Below are 20,387 nucleotides of genomic sequence, written 5' to 3'. Positions count from 1 at the left end.
GAGTAAGAAACATTTGAACCACAGCACAACGTCACAGATGCAAATTATAAATATAGTGTATCTGTCCTCAACTAGCACCCTAAGCGTCTCTTATCCAATTGAACCAGAGAGTCGGGAAGTTTGTTCCATATTAGCATGGTAATATGCGTGACTGTGAACGGGTTGCATGTCCAGTAACATTTGGTTTTAAAAGCGAGGATATATTTATTTAAAAAATCTATTGATTGTGTTCCGGCTTGGATCAACGGAAACGCATTCAAATCGTACCATTTTGCCAATGATATCGGGGCCCTCTTGCAACATTCCTTGAGGCCCACCAGTGGGTCCTCACCCCACAGTTTGAGAACCACTGATTTTTATTGGCAGACGGCTGCTGCTCACCGGATAAGATTTTGGCACCAGGCCCTGCGGGGCTGAACGAAGGCACATGCTCATATACTTTAGGTTTTGGTTGGGATATTAGAGACAGCACTGCATAACCGGAAAACAGTAAATACCATCAATCAATGTCAATCTTCATAATAGAGGAAGTTGAGGAACCAGGAAAAAAACAAGCCCCGAGACACAAGCTATCAAAACTGCTCCCTCATACAACAGGAAGCTTACACTTAACAGTAAGCCAACTCTAGTGTGTATAGAAAACATAATTAAACCCTTAAAGTCAACCCAGCCATGTGCCTGTGAAACATTTAAAAAACTATTCATATAGGTGATACTTCATTCATGCAGGTAAACGCCTCATTCGTGCTTCTTCATCCCAAATAAAAGGAGTTAACCGGTATTGAGTGGTTTTGACTGAGAATACTCGCCAGCGATTTAGGTATTGTTTTATTCGTCACGCGCCACCGGTGTACACCTTGAGGATAAACAAAGACGTGTGATATTATTTCCTTTGCAATTATGAAATAATTACCTACAGTAATCATAGTTGGTAGCACCAAGTAGTGTCATGTGCCTCTATTAATCCCTTAAACCCCCCTCTATACTTGGTAAACAAATATTGTGTTGATTGGGGTCTATGCTATACTTTCTTCCCCCTCTTCACCTAAAATAGCCGATCTATAAGCTCACAATTCATCGCGACTCATTGTGAGTAGAGCCTGACCAATATATTGGTTATTATTTGACTAAGCCGATTTTTAACCACTTTAAAATGTCCTTCCCTAGACTTTGGGAATGTCGTTCCTGGTCGAAATGTTCAATAGACAAACTAATTGAAAATAGCAGTTTCACAAGCTATTGCCATGAGTGTGGAGCTTGTAGATTGTCTATTTTCGAAAAGTGTTTTTTATTAAATGTTCTCAAATAGAAACTTTAAGCTAAAGTTTTCCAAATTTCTCAGAATATTTTGTCACTTTTTGACAAAATATCATACCAAATCGGTGGTCTAGGATTCTGACATCGGTGGGCTCTGATGAATGATTGTGAGCTTGTACATCTGTTATGTTGCTAAGATTGCAGTGGGTAGTCACCCAGTCATGGCCTTTGTCCTGGGTTTCAACTATGATCTGAGAGGTTTTCCTTTAGCTTCTATTTCTAAGACTAAAATCTATAGACATAGTGGCAAAACGAAAAGAAAAAACACAATTAGACTCTGTACTCCGTAGCCTTTCTGGAACGTGCAGAGGTTGATGGTTTGCCCTCAAGTTCAAGGGGATCGGATCCACCCCTGCAGCCGCTCTGAATTCCCCACAGCTGTCCTGTCACAGGGGGTGCATGATCCTGGCGCTGATCTCCTCATAGTGTGTGTGTGTGTGCCCCCCTTCTCGCAGGGCCCGCATCAGGAAATTCACACGTCCCAGCAGCAGCCTCCCTTCAAGGGGATTTGGTGTACACCCTCTGTTTTCTCATGCAAGGGGTTTAGGCCCCTCGCTGCCAAACGATGTGTGAGAGCTGGTATGTGCCCAGTGGCCCTCGCCACTGGCCACATACCATGCTCTCAGCACCTTGCCTGTACCCTCCCTCCCAACCTGCTCCCAACGCATCAAGTGTTAAAACAGGAGTGCTTTTACATCATTGTGGGGTGTAAAACTGTCTGGATGGAAAAAATGACTGACAGGGAGTCTGGAACATCCTTAACGTTGCTGCTAATGATATGAAACACTAGATATTTGTAAAATTTGACACTGGTACAGTATGTGAACATAAAGAGACCGATGTTGCTGACAGTCAGATCGTGTAGTTGACCATAACGGTCTGTAAGGATCCGTTCGGTTCCATTTGTACACTCTCAAAGTTATGGGGGTGGTCCTTGAAATTAAAAGTTTGAGAACCATATAATGTAGTCCATGTCTCATTCATAATGGTGGACGCCTTTTCATTCACGATTATCCACTGCAAATAAGGGCATCAACGTTTTATGAATGAGGTATCAATCTTTACGCATAGAAGCAAAATACTCACAGCCATACAAACTAAAACCATACTACTGTATAAATCTCTCACTCATTGTGTGGCTGGAAGGAATGCAGATGAAAATATGCAAACACAGAATTTTGTCAAAAGGTTCAATTACCCAGAAATTCACTAAATTGCCCCATAATTACGTTGATTGGATTTAAGTTGAAATCTCTGGAAATTTGTTTTAATGATGTCATGAGAAGAGGCGAGGAGGAGTCGAATGTGATTCGTGTGCTCACCCACATGGAGGATTCCCGGTTTAACTGGATAATTGTCGCCAAAGTAAATCTAAATGTAATTGTGTTTTTAAGTGCTTTGTGGACAAAGCTATTTCCTTTGTGGTTTACATTAATCATAGACACATAAGATGTGTAACATAGAAAGCAACATCTCTCACATACTTCTTCCCCCTGAAACTATGACATCTCCAGCTCCAGTTGATTAATTGCGTGCTGACACGGCGTCTCTTTCAGTACAGGGATATATTGTCTGTCGTCCTGACAATATTAGGCAACCCTTTGTTTGATAGTAAACCCCAGAGAGTTGAAAAGCCCTGCAGGGCTGCTTGCTTAGCAGATTCAACATTCCAGTAGGTCTGGGATTTGGACAGAATCAAATATCACAATAGTTTTGACAAATGCCATTGTCAACACTTATTGATATTATACTTATTATTAAGTATAAAATAGTGATTTTGATTAAAACCAGGTAAAGATAACACTAATGCCATATCACCAATTCACCATATTACAGTACGATAGACAAATTCAGTACGATAGACAAATTCCTGGGGATGCTATCAAGTCTCGCATCACACTATTGACATATATCAATCAATACATTGTCCAGTGCTGCCCTACATTACAGTACTGTATTTGTGTTTTTATTTTAACATCAAACACCCATTTTCCCCCGACTTTAGAATTTTTGGCATCCACCACCAGCCCAGAGCCCCTCTATAGCAGGATCTACATAGCTAATCCTTTGGATGCTCCTATGTGCCAAGTGGCTCAGGATGAGGATTAAAAAAATTACACAGCTGACTCGGGGCACTTCAAAAAGAAAGAACGACTGGGATTAGGGGAGCGTAAGCATGCAGGTTTTCAATTAGCCGGACCCCTGATACAGATCCATCCTGACTCCCCGGCTTTGTGTGGTACCAGCACAGAGGTCAAGAGGCCGTGGTTGGCACGCACGCCACACAGTCCGAGTGGATCGCCTGGTACAGTCACACGCATTGTCCCAATACCGTTACGCCACTTCGACTCAATGAAAAGGTTGGGATTTTTCTTTTTTCCGTTACGGTTGTCAGACCCAATGTAATCAGCTTACGGGTCTGTGTCGGTGGAATTTTCCTTGAACGTGCTAATTGGATTTATCGGACGACAATAGGGTCCGTCTACTGTATGCATTTAAGTAGATTCCTTTTGAATTTTTACATTTTGTGTAAGTAAACTGGGCTGTTTGGCTTAATAATCTTAACAGTAGGAAGGTATTATTATTACAATTAGTGCCTTGTGTTTAAACAGTGATCCGTCTCTTCGGATTAGCTGTTTGCTGTTGCGCTGCACGGGAGCAAAAATCCTAGAAAGAGGCTCTTGCTGTGCACACAGTGTACACAACTGGAAAAGGCCTGCAGAGAGAATAGCTTCTTCTCTCGCTCTCTCTCTCCCTTCCTCCCTCCGTCCGCTCGCTTTGTGGATCTGGTCAGACCAGTTCTCGTTGAGTCACAAGACGGTCGATTTGCATTTCTCTCTCCCCCTTCAGAATGGGAGGAACCACTATTCACAGGTTGTTGCACAGACCAGAATATCATGTTGCCCGGCCTGCAGATCGCTTTCCCCCGGGCCAGCTGGCAGCGGTTCAGAGCAGGCCTCCTGGTGCTTTGACCCATGCACTGCGGCCCCTTATTGGCCTGGAATGATCGTGTCTGTCTCGGGCGTTGTTTTTTATTCCAAATCCAATCTGTGACTTAGTTCTAACACATAAACCCTCCTCTATTCTTAGTACAGACATGAGTTACAACTGTTACTTGAACTGCTTTTTCAGCCTACACCAAATCGCTTTGACAAAAATATCTACAAGCGTGTAGATCTGCTAGATTAGCTTTTCGTGAATGTTCTCAACATTGGCAAAATGGACATGATGAGGGAAATGAGACATTAATGGCGTGTGAAGGTTAGGTTATACAGAACGACACCAGATGTGGGGGTCCGTGGTCAAATAAATATACATTTGGGTGTCGTCCTTGAAATTAAATGTTTGAGAAGCACTGGTTTAAACAACATTGGGACACAAGCCCAAATAAGCAACTACTACTAAGTGACTTTGGGCTTGGTTTTCTGTTAAGTTGATTGTACCAACTTTACAGAAAAATAAGCCCAAAGTCGTTTACAATAAGCATTTGGCAACACTGACGTGGACGGATGTGTTCCACTGTTGCTGGCTGGAAAGCATCTAAATGTTCTTACAGAATGAGCGGCTGCTTTGGCTTTTCTCAGTTTCTGAACCAACAGTAGTAATGAGAGCTGTTGGTTGTCCAGATCAATACAGAGAGCTCAGCTGGGGCCAGTTGTGTGGCGCCCCACACATACTGCATGATGAATGGCTCTCATTTCAGCCCCACCTCCTCCAATATCCACCTGCACCTACTGTAGTGTTGTTACTGCGTCCCCTGGGGCCGTGTGTCACTGGAAGCACTTTACTACATCCTTACCATGCACATTGTTGTTGCTGTCTGCCTACTGGAAACCTTCTTAACTTGGCCTCTAATGCCCTTTGTAACAAAACTGTTCGTTTTCAGGAAATGGATACAAGAACCTGCATGTGCCCAGTGACTAAAATATAGTAAGTAGCCTTGCCGAGCCATGAGGCCCATAGGGGCAGGAGCCTATCTCCTGTTTCTGTAGCGTGAGGCAGGTTGATGCACAAGTACACCCCCTGGACATGACGCTAGTATGTCGCAGGGACTTACCCCCAATCCAATCCTTGATGCTGAGTGCCAAGCAAAGAGGCACTGGATCACAGTCTTTGGTATGACCCGACTGGGGATTGAATCCCAGCCTCCCAGTCCCAGGGCGGACACTCAACCACAAGGCCAAAATATAGTTATTTTTTAAACCCACAGACTCACTTGTTGTGACGTATTGTTCGCTTGTCAGAACTTCAGTGGTCTATTGATCCCGTAAGGGAATTTCTATCGCCAAAGGCAGCACAGCAGCTTTAGATACAGTTACAGAACATTGAGGGCAAGAAGGGAACAATAGATACAGCAGTGTAAAATACAGCTCACTAAACACATGTAGATGCAAGTTTTCTGCGTGACAGTGTTTTCTCTCTCTCTCACACACACGCACAGTCGCACATGCACACACACACATGCAGTACTCACAGCCACACATACAGTACACTTGTATAATCACAAACATGTTAACTCTTCTGCACACACCCACAAGCATACGTGTACACAGTACTGTATATACACCAGTCACTGACTGCACACACATGATCTAGCAATGTCTGTCTGTAACACCACACACACACACACACACACACACACACACACACACACACACACACACACACACACACACACACACACACACACACACGTGTGTGTATGTACTGTATGTATATATTTACCTTTGCAATCAAGTTAAGCTGTATGGCGGCCGTTCACTCCACTTGTCCCTCCCACCTGCAGAGCCCTGAGGGCGTTAACGGGATAGATGAAGACAAAATGAGACAGTCACATGGTTCTGTGTCTGTCTGGGTTTCACAGATTCATTTGGCCTACATGCTTCTCGACTGATGTTCCAAGTATCCATCCATCAATCCCTGTTTCCAGCCCGTTATTCAGAAAGGGCGAAAGTACAACCACCAGAAAACCACAGATTAAATTAGGGGGTGCCACCAAGCAGTGCAGCTTTATATCATAATGTCTGACTCTTCTTGGCAGAAATCTTGGCAACCGTTCAGAATGTTTTGCATGATTCAAGTGCCACTATACTCAGATGTGCTTAGTTTGGACGATTGCCCTGCAAAGCCGGTCAGGCCCTTAAAAGCAAAAGGGAAAAATATTGTCAAGGTTACTATACTGCTAATTAGAAGGTCACCGGTTCATCTCCCAGTCCCAGTCTGTGCTAACTATTCCCCACTGAGTGCTAATCATAACCATCCAGGTGAAGCTGAAACTGAATTCCTAATCTTTCTAATCATTAATTTAGTTACTGCATTTATATTCAATTTGCAAAGACTTCACAGCAAAACAAGCCTTACGTCGCTTATAATAAGCAGACATGGAAATACATTGATTCACACCCCGATAATGGAGGCAACCATGCAGGTGTCTGTGGCCTACTACTTGCAGATCTGACTGCGGGCTGCTCAGGGGGGTCCTTGAAATTAAAAAAGGTTGAGTTACCCATCATGTTGTTGACGGGGCACACATGACATGATGTGCCCCTGACATGACGCCGGGCTCTTGTTGGTACACCTGTACCATTGAAACCGAAGCCCTGTGTGTCTGTCAATAGAGTGTCTGTTGGGATGTCCTCTAGCCCCTCTCCGCTTATAGAATCTGCTCTTTTCTCTCTATTCTCCTCGCTTGAAAGGAGGATGGCAGAGGTTAGACTGGCTCTCAGAAAGCACACATCTACCTCCTGGAGTTCTCCAGCGAGTCTGTGGCCTCTTTTTTTATCTTCTAAAATTCTTCCAACCACCGGTGTGGAAGAAGGGTTCCTGTTTGTGAGCACCAGAGATGGCGATCAGATTGGCCTCATTTTCAAAAACCCCACACTGCGTAGATTCTAGAACAACCATGATAACAGCTTATTGCATCCAAGTGAATACTATAATACTTTTAAAATCCACTTTTAGTCATGCTGCATATAGGGAGATGTGGTCCTAAAGCAGAGCCAGGGAAATGTATGTGGTTTAAAAAAACATAAGAAAACTTTAGATAGGATCTTTTTAGAATGGACCTCCAGTCTAAATGAAGGGTTGCCACAGGCTACTAACTCATTGGATGGGTCCCAAGAGGTGACGTTAATTTAGTCTGAAAGCACTTGGAAATGCAGGGTAGTGAATTTGACTTCATATATGAATGCCCTATCAAGCTAATTATCTTCAACTGAGACCCCAATATAATCACAGCCACATCTCAGGGTTTCCAGACATAAAAGGAGGTAATAAGTCAAGGCTAATTAATACACATAAATCCAATGCGACTCCCAACAGAGACCAAATGTATGTCATACATTTTTCCTCTTTACTGCAAACTTTCACTTTCTAGCCTGTGGGCTTTCTAGCTGGTGAAAGGAAACGTGAAGCGGTCCCCCCATATTTTAACAACCCAAATCTGGTACAGAGGTCCCTGCCACAAAATATTTTCAGGTTCGATTGGGGGGGGGGGGGGGGGGGGGTGGCTATTTATCTGGGGGTCCTTGCAATGAAAATATTTAAGAACCACTGGTTTAAAGTAACAGCATGAGGCAACTACACTTTAGAAACTTGCCCCAAAACACTCTGCAACCCACTCTGCAAGTCTCTTATAATAAGCAGACATGGCAGCCCCATGCTCTTCAACCCTGAAGGAATACATTGTAGAGACCTTTTACCTGTGATTATGATAAGGATCTGCCAGAGGAAACTCAATGCAGTGCAGCACAGTAACACGGTTCCACGGTGCATTGTGCAGAAGGTCAACAGTATGTTACAAGAGACCATGACACCTCAGACTGTTCATATGTTGTTGCTGCTGATGTCATGGCCAGTGGGTTTGCATTTTAATTAGATGTTGCTGACCATGTGTTAATTCATTTGGGTTTTATCGACCATGTTTTTTAATCAATCTGATGCAAAAAGGCATTGACACATTCAGTGTCACCTGTTGGACAGAAAGTGTTGTGCAGGTGCCAGAGAAAAAGGACAAATAAAATAATAAATAAGCCTGCGCGCGTCTGATAAAAAAACAAAAACAAAATACAAATGAATTAATTCATTAAAAACATAATATTACGTTCTGGCACAGGAGGGCTAAAACTGATTAAAACAAGGGATCATAAGCACGGCAATGTTTTGCTTTTGCAATTACATTAATCCTCCAATCAACCAATCAAAATATCTGTCTTACTGTTTGACAAGACAAACATGGCTGCCAAACTACGACGACTACCACTACTTCTTATTACTACTACTACAACCCCTGCTCATTATGCTAGGTCTTCAAGATACGCAATACAGAGACACCCATGTACCTCTCAATCTACTTCAATAACATAAAAGACACACACGGGCACAACACCAAATCTGCCATAAAAGAGCACCTGCAATTTGACTGGTCCTTGTAAAGTCACCAGAACAACACCCCCCAACACAGCTGTTAACATTACACATACACATGTTCTAGTGTTGATGATGTATTGTTTATTATTGTGACCGTAGGTCACAGATTAGACGGGCCTGCCCCAAAGTTATTAGTGCAGCCGTGCCCAGCAGCCGGCGAAAACTAGAGTTCTCAACAGGCCTGAAAATTAAGGCCCGGCCCTACCTGGGCGGCTGGGCCCTCATCAAACCCTGTTTGATGAGGAGTCTGCCCAGCAGTCTGCCGTCACCGAGGCGGATGCATGCACATAACCTCGCCCTCAGGGCGTCTTACTGGTTGTATATCGATGAATTGTATACACAGGACCACAATAGAAACAATCCCCAAGTGCTTTTATCCTTTTTAGCACCATTCTATAATTGCGAACGCAGTGAGCCACTTACTATGACAGCAGGGGCTGAGTGTCTGTGTGTGTGTGTGTCACGCTGTGTGGTGTCACGCTGTTACACCACCGGCCCGCCACCAGAGGGCGCAGCTGTGGCACGCACGCACGCACGCACACACACACACACACACACACAGGGCGCAGCTGTAGCACACACACACACAACCACACACACACGAGCTGCGTTCGCTTCACGCGTTTGCGCGTCTTACTTGTCATACCACTGTACTATTTGTAAGCTGTTTATATTATAAAGTTTTCAATAAATCAATCAAACTACTACTACTACTACTACTACTTCAGTAGGCTACTTTGAATCTGTATAGCGTATGGGAAGTATTGTGATCATAAGAAGAAAGAGAACCAGTATGAATGTAACGGAACATTAGGGATGTTTTTGTTTTGGTCCACTGAAAACCAAGCAGTGTGTCACCCTTCCCACACCTGGAGATAAAAAAATTACCTTTCATAAGTGTTTGCCTGTAATGCCTCTTGCCTTTGTTTGTAAACAATGTTAATCCACCAAAGAATCTGCCTGCAAGTGTCGATGTCGGTGGGAAAAATGAACAAGTGAACAACAGATTTGTACAGTTTTATTCTGTTTGCTTTAGATTAAAATAACACATTCCCACTGCAGTCGTTGAAAACAGTGGCAGTTCAAAACTTCAAATATAACGACAAGATTGCTTGCTAACTAAAGAGCCAAGGGGCCAGTCTTACAGCGGTTTTTAACACAAGGATTTCATCTCTGTCGGGTGGAAACCCCACATCCAAAACTGTTACTTTTTTCAGGATTCATATTCAAAAGTAGCAGAGTTTTGAGTTTATGGACATGCTACTTATGATGATTTTGTGTGCCGCTGTAGTTTGATCAAGTAGGGCGTTAGTTTACGAAAAGACACAAACCGTATATGGAGAGAAGAGGTTTCTGCTCCACAACAACGATATGGAGCTCTTTCTTTGTTCTTTAGTAAATTCTCACTCCTCATCTTGGGTCAGCAGCAGCACATCTCTTGAGACCTAATCCTAAAATTACCCCGTGTGAGCTTCGGCTTTGCAAATCCCGCGTTAATGCCAATAAGTATCCGTTTGACTTATAAGTGTGGGTATCAGGTTTTTGCCAGGAGAAACTGAACTGAGTGTGAACCTCAAAGGAATGTTTACGTAGATAGGTTCTTTGTGCAGTGGTGCACTGTGTTGTTTACCTCCCAACGGTAACACAAGGGACGATTGAGATTTCACCAGGGTTCCTCGCTGCGTCTTGCTGTGCTGGTTGCGATGCTCACAAAGGGCCCGAGTCAAGTGCATGTGACAAATGGACGAGCGGATCCCATTTTTCCAAAGAAGTGTCAAAGCTTGTCCTTGTCCTCGCTGCCAGACTCGCCTGACTGTGTATCCCTGTCAGAGGCTAGCTGACGGAACGGGCCAATGTTCTCACCGGGGTTTGTGGCGAGCACAATTAATCCATTAAAACCGGGAAAGCATCTGTGTAATGTTTTAGATTTTTTTTAATCTACTGTATACAGCAACATATGTTTTTCAGTAAACTCTTAAGCGTTTAAAACAGTGGTTTTGAACAGTGGTTCTCAAAAATAGCTAAAATACAATCTCACAGCATTATGCTGCCAGCTTATAGGACTACATCTCCTATTTGTTTTATTTATTTTTATTTTTCAAAAAAAAAAAGAACACATCTTCTCTTCTGTGGACGTCCCTGGCAGAAAACATTTTCAGATGGGGGGCCTGCGGCCAAATACATATCATTTTGGGGGTCCTTGCCGCACGAAATGGTTGATTTAGAAGGCAACTTCTAAATCGGACAACTACTGATTCAGAAGGCATTTGTAGAATCGGGCTCCGGTTTTAATGTGTTAACCAGAGCCTGGCCTTACTTTACCCGCGGGGTGATGGACGAGGCTGGTCTCAGTCAGAGGCCTATTCCAGGCTGCACTTTTTTGGCCTGTGGGACAGAGGCCCCTGTCTCTTCCCATGGTCGTGCCAGGGGAGGCTAGCTAGCCGTCCTGAATGCACACTGTCTCACCATTCTACCATTTGCTGCTGAGGACACTGTCCGTCCAATATGGGACAGTGGAGACTCTTTGACTCAGAAGTCTTTAAATGTTTAGATGGATCATCAAGATTTCCCCTCGGGAATGGTGAGAATATCTTAAAGCGCTTGTTTTGCTCTTTGTTTTCGTTGACAAATTATTTTGCTTGTTTTGTCGAGGAGGCAAAGCTTGTGTACTCTGCTTGATTTGCACATGCTGTGACAGACGTTTATAGATATATTCACAATGGGTATCTTAAGCCATTAGCACTGGGAAAGCATCTGTGTCATTCTATACTTTGGCTATTAAAAATAGCAGATATACAAGCTCACAGCGTGGCACTTAGTGACTATACTTTGACTATTAAAAAAATAGCAGATATACAGTACAAGCTCATCACAGTATGTCACTTTGTGCCACGCTGCGAGCTATGAGTATGTAGCTGCTAGGTTTGCAAATCTTTGAATATATATATGTTTTTGAAAGAACATTTTTAACTAAAATAGTTGCTTCTGGGGGTCGCTGGACCAAAATATTTTGGCCAAATACATATAATATTTTGACATGAAAAGGTTTGAGAACCGTATAATCGGCCTCAGGTCTTAACTGCTTAATCAGGAAAACTTTATTTTAAATCCGTGCGAGTGCCATTCTTGTGTGTGCGTCCTGTTTGTGTTTCATCAGCCTCGGCCTGGCATTTGATACGTTTGATATTTTTGGTCTAGTGAGTATGTCTCTAAATCTCGGTCAGACTGTTACCTTGGCTGTGATCGTGACACATTCATTGCTCTGTTGGCTGCCTACCAGACACATTCTGTCAGGTTGTCAAATATTCACTTTAACAAAATATTTGTGGTGTTTTACTGTGCCTGTTTGTCCCTCAGTGGATACATTTCACTGGAAGAAATGTGATGGTTTTGGAGTTGGATGGCCATGGACAATTTAGGGCAATTTGTGCAAATGCCAAATGCTCGTCTTTTATTTCTTTTTGGAGAGGAAAAACTGTAGTTCCAAGTTCCAACTGCTAGTCATATCTTTCATATCCTACCTGGGACTCGAATCCGGGTGTACCGCGCACGTGCTGACATTTTTACTGTTATAGCTTAAAGCGGCTCTACCACTACTGTATGTACGGTAACTTTCCTCTTCTCTCTCGGATTTGAACCCGGCGGTTTCCTGTGCAAGTGCTGACTTCTTCTCAGCTAAAGTTGAATCTAGTAGAGTACCATCAGGCCAAAATTATCTATCTATAAATGTCTCGATAAAAGAGCAGGGAGACCAAATACAACCACCCCAATTATATAAGTTATATATTGTATTCACATACTCGCATACAATTCAGATTGGACAATGATCTATAACGGAGAGCACATTTTGGGAAAGCATGTAGTTTGAGTTTTTGTGATTACAAACCCACGGCATCCTATCTGACCCGCCGTAATGCTCCACTTCACATCTTGGAATTCATGTCATTTTTTTTGTTCGTCACTGGTCGTCTTTTTATTCAGTGCCATCCTGGTTCACTGTTCGCTTCGGAGACCTTGTTGTTTAGAACAGTGGTTCTCAACCTTTTCAGGACCTCTCAAAATAATAATCATTTACTCCTGATGACAGGAGTTGAGGGCAGGCAGTACTCGTTGAGCCTTACAGTTGCGAGGCATTGTGAGCATGTAGATTTGCTATTTTCAAAATGTTTGCCTCTTAATTTCTTAGGTAAAATTTGACAATTTGTCCAAACATATTTTGTAGTATACTGTATGATTGGTTTTGATGCAATAATGGTCTGTAACTTGTTTTTCTGTATAGTGCAGTGTTTGTTTTTCCTGCATAGTGCAGGACAGTTGTATAGATACTGTTGTTCTATTTTTGGTGGCTATCTATCTTTTAATTTAATTTCTTATTGGCACTTTACTGTCATGTGGGACCCCTCCCCTCCAAATAAAATAAAATAAATAAATAATGTTTTGACGTCGTTGTCTAGATATTGGTATGTTACTCTGTATGATTGCACAAAGACGGAGCTGGAGCAGAGTGGGTGGGGGGGGAAGGGACAGTGATGCATTATGTACTCCGAGGTGATGACATTGATCTAATTGGGAAACGCTTGACACTGGGATAATTAATGACCAACAATGCTTGAGATCATTAATTAATGACCAACAACAATGCTGAGTCCTTCTCTTGTCTGCTGGCCGTCCAGAACGTGGCCTTTTATAATCCATGGACTTAAACCACTGAAACTCTACCCTATATATTTCATTGGCCGGGGGTCCTGTGGGGGATCTATGTTTGGCCCCCTCCTGTTTTTCCGCTACATAAATATCTTCGCCAAACATAGCCGATCTACAAGCTCACAACGCCTCACACTAATAGGTGTTGTGGGCTTATAGCTCTGATATTTTTGCTGAATGTCCGGGGTTCGAATCCACCGCATCTCACCCGGCTTTGTCGAGCATCTATATGAACACAATTAGCCCCTTGTTCAGGGGAGGGACGCCAGGGTTGCGAGGGTGATATTTGTCGCTGTACCCCTATGGGCTGGGGGGGCGGCACCTGTCTGTCACCATGGAGTTTTGGGGCGGGAGGAGTAGGATGGAGGCTCTACGTCCTCCCGGTGGGGGCTCCTCACTGGTAGGTCAGCCAGTAGGATTTCATTCAACAGCTGTGACAAGAAGGTTTAAAGGAGTAGTTCACCAAAAGAGATTGTTTTAGTTTTTGGTTTTTGAGTCTCCTACTTAGTCTCCTACTAACCGATGACTCGGTCATCACATTTTTGACTTTAGGAATGCCACAAATACAAAACAATCTCCATGAATTCAAGGCTTCATGGGGTGTGTAATTGATATAAAATACGTCGTTTTGGGGAGTGAACTATTGCTTTGGTTAAAGTGGTTACGTGGTTAAATCCAAGGCGCTAATACAAATATTTCAGTTATGACAGATGTCTCACACCATTCTCTCTCTCTCTCTCTCTCTCTCTCTCTCTCTCTCTCTCTCTCTCTCTCTCTCTCTCTCTCTCTCTCGCTCTCTCTCTCCCCCCTATAACAGGTATCCTGTAGTGTGTGTGGACGCTGCATGTGTGAGGCCGCAGCAGCCAGCAATGGAGCCCTGGCCTGCAGTGGCCTGGGTCCTACTGCTGACCATCATATCTGACTGGATGAAGACCGCCCAGTCCAGGGACTTCACGGAGCAGGACATCATCTACATCCACCCCTCCAGTGAGTACCAGACACAGTAGCACAGGGACAGTGGTCTCTCCTGAAGAACCAACTGTCTCCAATACCCTCATGGCTGGCACTGGAATGGGTCCTGCCAGTGTCTTCCTGAACCACTTAAAGAGAAAGCATATCTGTGTCGTTTTACATATTTCCTTGCGTTGACTATTCATAAATAGCAGATATACAAGCTATAGAAGCAGATATGCAAGATATGCAAACTTGTACTAGACTAATATCGCTTTTTTTTTTGCAGTGGCAGATTCGTCTGGTTCCCAGGCTAAGCTTGTACATCTGCTATTTTTCAATATTTTAGAAAAATCTTGAAAGTGTGACAACTACTGATTTACAATCGGCCTCAGGTCTTAACCCTAAATATATATTTTGTGAGAACTACTGATTGGCCTCAGCAGGTCTTAATGATAATGATAATGAATTTATTTATATAGCACATTTCTAGACGAACAATAAAAGATCAATCCATGAGGCCTGGGCCATGGCTCAATGGTCCAGGCACCTTGGCTGGTAATCCAGTCTGGCAGTGTGCCGCGGGTTCGACTCCCGATCCCGACGGCCTTTACTGCATGTCACTCCCCCATCTCTCTCCCCATTTCCTGTCAGCCTACTGTCTGTCCATTCATAAAAATATATAAAATAAATGGCGAAAGCCACAAAAAAAACATAAATATATAAATAAATAAAAAGATCAATCCATGCAATAGAAAATAAAAATACAAAACATACATAATAATACGATAATGACAGTTAGAAAAAGGCTTTAAGATAAAGGTGGGTTTTCAGCAGAGTTTTAAATGTTGATATTGATTTTGCGCATCTTAGGTCAGTAGGTAGGGCATTCCAGAGTATGGGGGCCCTGGTTGCAAAGGCCCTGCAGCCCTTAGTGACAAGCTGAGCTGTAGGGGTCACCAGGAGGGCCTTGTCTGACGCACAGGTTCATAGGGTTTCAGCATGTCGGAGACATAGCTAGGAGCCTGGCCATTCAGGGCTTTAAAAGTCATGAGTAAAATTGTAAAATTAATTCTAAAACGAACGGGTAGCCAGTGGAGGGTAACTAATATGGGGGTGATGTGGTCACGTCTTTGGTTGGTTAAAAGTCTGGCAGCTGAGTTTTGCACTAGTTGTAGGTGGGATAGTGATTTTTTGCAGAGACCGGAATAAATAGATTTGCAATAATCTAAAGGAGAAGAAATAAAAGCATGAATTACCTTTTCTGTTGATAGGTTAATGTGACTATTTACCTAGTTGTTTATTTACTAGGGTTCATGCCACTCTGCTTGCCTTATGCCGATCTCGCATAAGTCGCTCTGGATAAGATCTCTGGTAAATGCCTGAACTGCATATTTGTACTGAAGAAATGCATTCTAGGAAGTACAGTGTTGTACATGGGTAAATGTAAACAAAGGATTCCCCAAGAGGGAGATGTTCTTGGAGAGAATTAAGTGAAGGGTAATTATGAGGAACGACGAGGCACTTCCTTAAGGCTGGGGATCACTTTGGGAAATGAGCTTCAGTGCCGTCATAGATGTGAGCGGACTATAAAGCAGCCATTGTGTGTCTGTGGGGCTGTGCAAATTGAATCCCACCTCATCCATCACGTGTGTGTGCGTGTGCGCGTGCTCTGTCTGTTGTTCATACACCGTTACATGTGTCTCCATGGTCAGTGGGTGTTCTTCACTTCAAGGGCAAAAAAAGCATACTGAATAAACCCTCCAGCAAAGGAGGCGATTTAACCACTTTACATAAAATAAATGTTAAATTCAATTAATTCTTTATTATAGTTATTATAGTTAACACGTTGTCTCAAGATATTTTACATATAGAGCAGAGTTGAGATTGTCCCACCCTGGCCTGAGTAAGCATTTATGCTTTCAAACCTATTTTGGGCATGTAATTTTAGGCAAAGATATACAATGTGTCACATTGTGAGCTTGTAGAGCTTGCTATTTTTTAAAAGGGTCTTAAAAGCTACAATGTGTAAATGTCATGTCCAGCCCGGGACTCAAAGCCGGGTCCCCTGGCTGCGTGAGTACCAAAATGTCTACTGTTGAGCTGAGCATATTCAGGGCCACATCGCCCTAAAGAAATTGTATGTACAAAAAAAGAAATGTATGGATTGTGGTGACTGGTGAGATGGAAAGATAACTTTGTCATAAATGTGTATACCAGGACATGGTTATAAACTTATATACACAAATTAAACATGGATTCAATTATACACACAATAAGACGCAATAAAACCAAACAATCTGGCTTTCCTTTAAAGGTGAAATGTTTGCCAGCAACCTGAACGACGCCCGTGGGGCTGTAATTAGCCGTTTATTTGGCAGTGTGCCGAATAAATGCTTAGGCGCGATCGATCCAACAAAACACAAGTGCTTATCAGAAAAACATAAGTGCTTGATGGGAGTTGATGTGAAGTTCAGAAGCACAGGTTTAGGCAGGGTGTCGTTGGGCTGCAGGCCAGGCAGGAAGCGGCAGCCGGTGCCACCTGTGATCAGTGCCCAGGGTGAACCACAGCAGACTTGAACCGAAGAGACATTTCAAAGCCTTTTTTTGGAAGACGTACTTCCAGTTGCAGGTTTAAATTTCAACCTGGGGTGCCCGCTGGCCTATAGTGATTAAGGCACATACCACATATATAGCCTCTAATGCAGCCTGATAGTGAGTCGCGGGTTCAAGTCCCAAGCCCGATGACCTTTCCTGCGGGTCACACCCTGTCTCTCTCCGTGTTTCCTGTCTCTCTCTCTCTACTGTGTACTATCAATAAAGGCAGAAAACCCCCCAAAATATCTTTAAAAAAAGATAGATGTTGTTCCGTGGTTGTAGTAGTAATTCCATTAACCCTCCAAATCCACACACAAAGACAGTCTGAAGATCAATGAGAGAAGGACAGGCGGACGGGCAGAGAGACAGAGCTTCCTGTTCACATTCTCCAGCTGATTTGCACAGATAATCATTCATACAGTTAAGTGGTCTGATTCAATTAGCCTATGGTCAGTCAGTTCACCCTGGCGCTGTATACTAGTTGGAAGTTTTACCCTTCCAAAAACGTCATGCTCGCCCGCCGCCTATGCTGGTTCACACTCACAGTCGCATCTGTTGTGTGGAAACCTCATATCTCCTAAACGGTTACTTTTCAGGATAAAAATAAAAAGTAGAGTTGTACCGGTACTGGTATCGGTTACTCGGGTCGATACCACCCTCAAGTACACCCTCAAGTAAAATAAGTGGTTACTCAACACAAATAAAGTACTTGTATCGGTACTCGGTATCGGCGAATACTAGTAGTCGCTTTGCATTTCGAGCCTGTAGATTTGCTACTTTTGATGTTTTTGTTTGACAATATAGTATGATCAAGTAGGGCGTTATTTAACCGCTAACAAAAATACGAGATTGTCAGGGCAACCATGTCAGCTGCAGTTGTTAAACCCACGGCTCGGCATCATTCTCTCTCTTTGTATCTGGTGTCTGGTCCCCGGTGAAGCCGTAAAGCGAGGCTAGACGACCGACCGCAAGAACCCTCATCCTCTTGTAAAAGCTTTCATTAGACTGCCTCTGTTATTACAGCGCTACAGCTAATGGCCCCACGGGGAGGGAGAGAGGGGTCACTCCATCCACCGTGTCATCTATCCGTCTTTCCTCTCACACTCTGGCTTTGCTTATGATATGATTACACTGCTTACACTACACAGCATTAATAGTTGTGGCCTGCTGGAGATTATAATGGGGCTCCTCTGTGGTCTGTTAAATAGACTGGAGAGGCTGGAGTGGCTTTAGGGTTACACACACACACACACACACACACACACACACACACACACACACACACACACACACACACACACACACACACACACGCACACAGCTGGTGGAGCAACTGTCTGTAGTATTATGTCCCCTCCCCTCCAGCAGTGCAAACACACTCAAGCAGGCACGCACTTACACGCACGCACACACAGACAGACACAGACAATAACTCTCTCTTGTCTCTCTTACACACGCATGTCCGTCGCACACACAGCGGGCTCATGTAAAGCACAGAGACACACAAACACACACAGACGTAGGCACGCACACAGACAGCGTCACTCTCTCTCTATCTCTCCATCACATGAGTGTGTGTCACACACACACACACACACACACACACACACACACACACACACACGCCCATCCCGGGCCAGGTCTTTGAAGTTCTGTGGTATGTGTTCATGTGGATCCATGCATAGCCAACCATTACGGGGTTAACCTCACCCCGTGTTCCTTTGCCTTGTGACCCCCCCGTCCCCCCCCATCCCGCCGTCCCGTCCCGCCCCCTCAGCCCCGCCCACAGCACCAGGCCTCTCTTATGTCCCCAATGATAAGTAGGAAGGACGGAGTTAAAAATATATATCAGTTTTTGTAGTGCACAAAGAACTAACACTAGAGAAAGGTTCCATTACTCATAATTATGCCTGTATTGTCTTTTAACAACTTAAGCCTTCTTTTATACATTGTGCCACACCATGATCGAGGCAGATTTGAAAAATGTAAGGTGGCATTTCTTCCTTTTTCACGGCATTCAGATTTGAGGCATTTTGTTCAAAATGGCCCACTCCCACTCCTGCTAACTTTAGAAGCCAATCACGATGGAATATGAAAAATCGGACAGATCTGTGTTGGTCACACTAGTTATATAAAAACTGTTTAAATGTGGAAATGTGGAAGTGTGGAATTTCTTCTTAGGCCTATTGGAAGTGTGGACGCGGCGTTCATGATTTGAGGCATTTTGTTCAAAACAGACTACTCCTGCAAACTTTTGGAAGCCAATCTTATCAAATCAGGATGGACTGTGAACAATCAGATCCGTCTTGATCACATGACTATAGAGATGATGTGTAGGCTACAGATTGGCGTGATGTTTGCACAAAATCAGTTGGAGTAATGTAAAAAAAAAAAAATGATTTGAAAAGATCTGCCTCCTGGTGGTGCTATAACAGGCCCAGAGGTTCTGCTCTGGCCTCCAGGGAGTGTTCGTGCACAGTTTCACGTCGATCGGACAACGGTGCCGGAGAGCGCTGTACATATCGGACGGACGAAAACATAGTCTCGCCCCCGCCTTTGGCCTGGCGGAGAAAAGAGATGGTTTTCTACCAATAGCATTAAGCCTTTTTAGAGGACTTCTTTCCTGAGACGAACCACTGCATCCAAACTTTTTCAATATTTTTGCAGCACATGTACAAGCTCGTGGTCGAAGTGACGCACTGTGATCTTGTAGATTTGAGAACCACTGGGCTAGGTGGTGCAGTGGTAATGGGATGACCGTCGGACCCCATAGCTGAGAGATAATTGATTGTTGTCCCCCTGACTGTCCCCCCGTGACTGGGATGGAATGTTCCGACATGGACCCCCGGTCCCTAATTGGACCCCAGTGTCAATTAGATCATGTTACTTCTAAGGCAGCTTTCCACAAAATTATCTCTCTCCCTCTCCCTCTCTCTCTCTCTCTCTCTCTCTCTCTCTCTCTCTCTCTCTCTCTCTCTCTCTCAGGTGGAAAACTCATACTGTATGTCCAAAACTGTTACTTTTGAGGATTCAAATTAAAAAGTGGCAGATCTACAAGAGCTTGCAGATCTGCTACTTTTGTTACTTTTGTGTGACGCTGTCAAGTTGGGCGTTAATTTACGGAAAAACATGACAAAAGTAGTACAAATATGTAGAATATACATTTCTTCCCGACAGCGACAATACACAGTTTTAGATCACATCAAGCAGGTGTATCAAAAATGCAGAATTTCAAGGACCTTTGACACACTGCATTAGTCCATGGACCCCCATAATCACGTAGTGTCCATTTTGTTTCATTTGTACACTCCTCTTTGTTACAATTTACAATTTAGGCATTTAGCAGACGCTCTTAATCCAGAGCGATTTACATTAAGCAAGAACAAAAA

The 20,387-nt window shown here is 43.5% G+C and overlaps 1 protein-coding gene across 1 annotated transcript in view; it reads left to right on the top strand.

Moving 5' to 3' along the window:
* Positions 1–20,387, top strand: part of lypd6 (LY6/PLAUR domain containing 6) — a 48,891-nt gene that overhangs the window by 12,048 nt on the left and 16,456 nt on the right. The window contains exon 2 of the mRNA XM_083777043.1: positions 14,267–14,436. Within this exon, the coding sequence (XP_083633169.1) occupies positions 14,319–14,436 (118 nt within the window). The 5' untranslated portion in view covers positions 14,267–14,318. The remainder of the gene's footprint in view (positions 1–14,266; positions 14,437–20,387) is intronic.

The sequence above is a fragment of the Protomyctophum parallelum genome (assembly GCF_964188405.1).
Source record: "Protomyctophum parallelum genome assembly, chromosome: 11".
Taxonomy (NCBI): Eukaryota; Metazoa; Chordata; class Actinopteri; order Myctophiformes; family Myctophidae; genus Protomyctophum; species Protomyctophum parallelum.
Note: the sequence above shows the minus strand (reverse complement) of the source record. Positions and strands in the feature narration are given on the sequence as shown.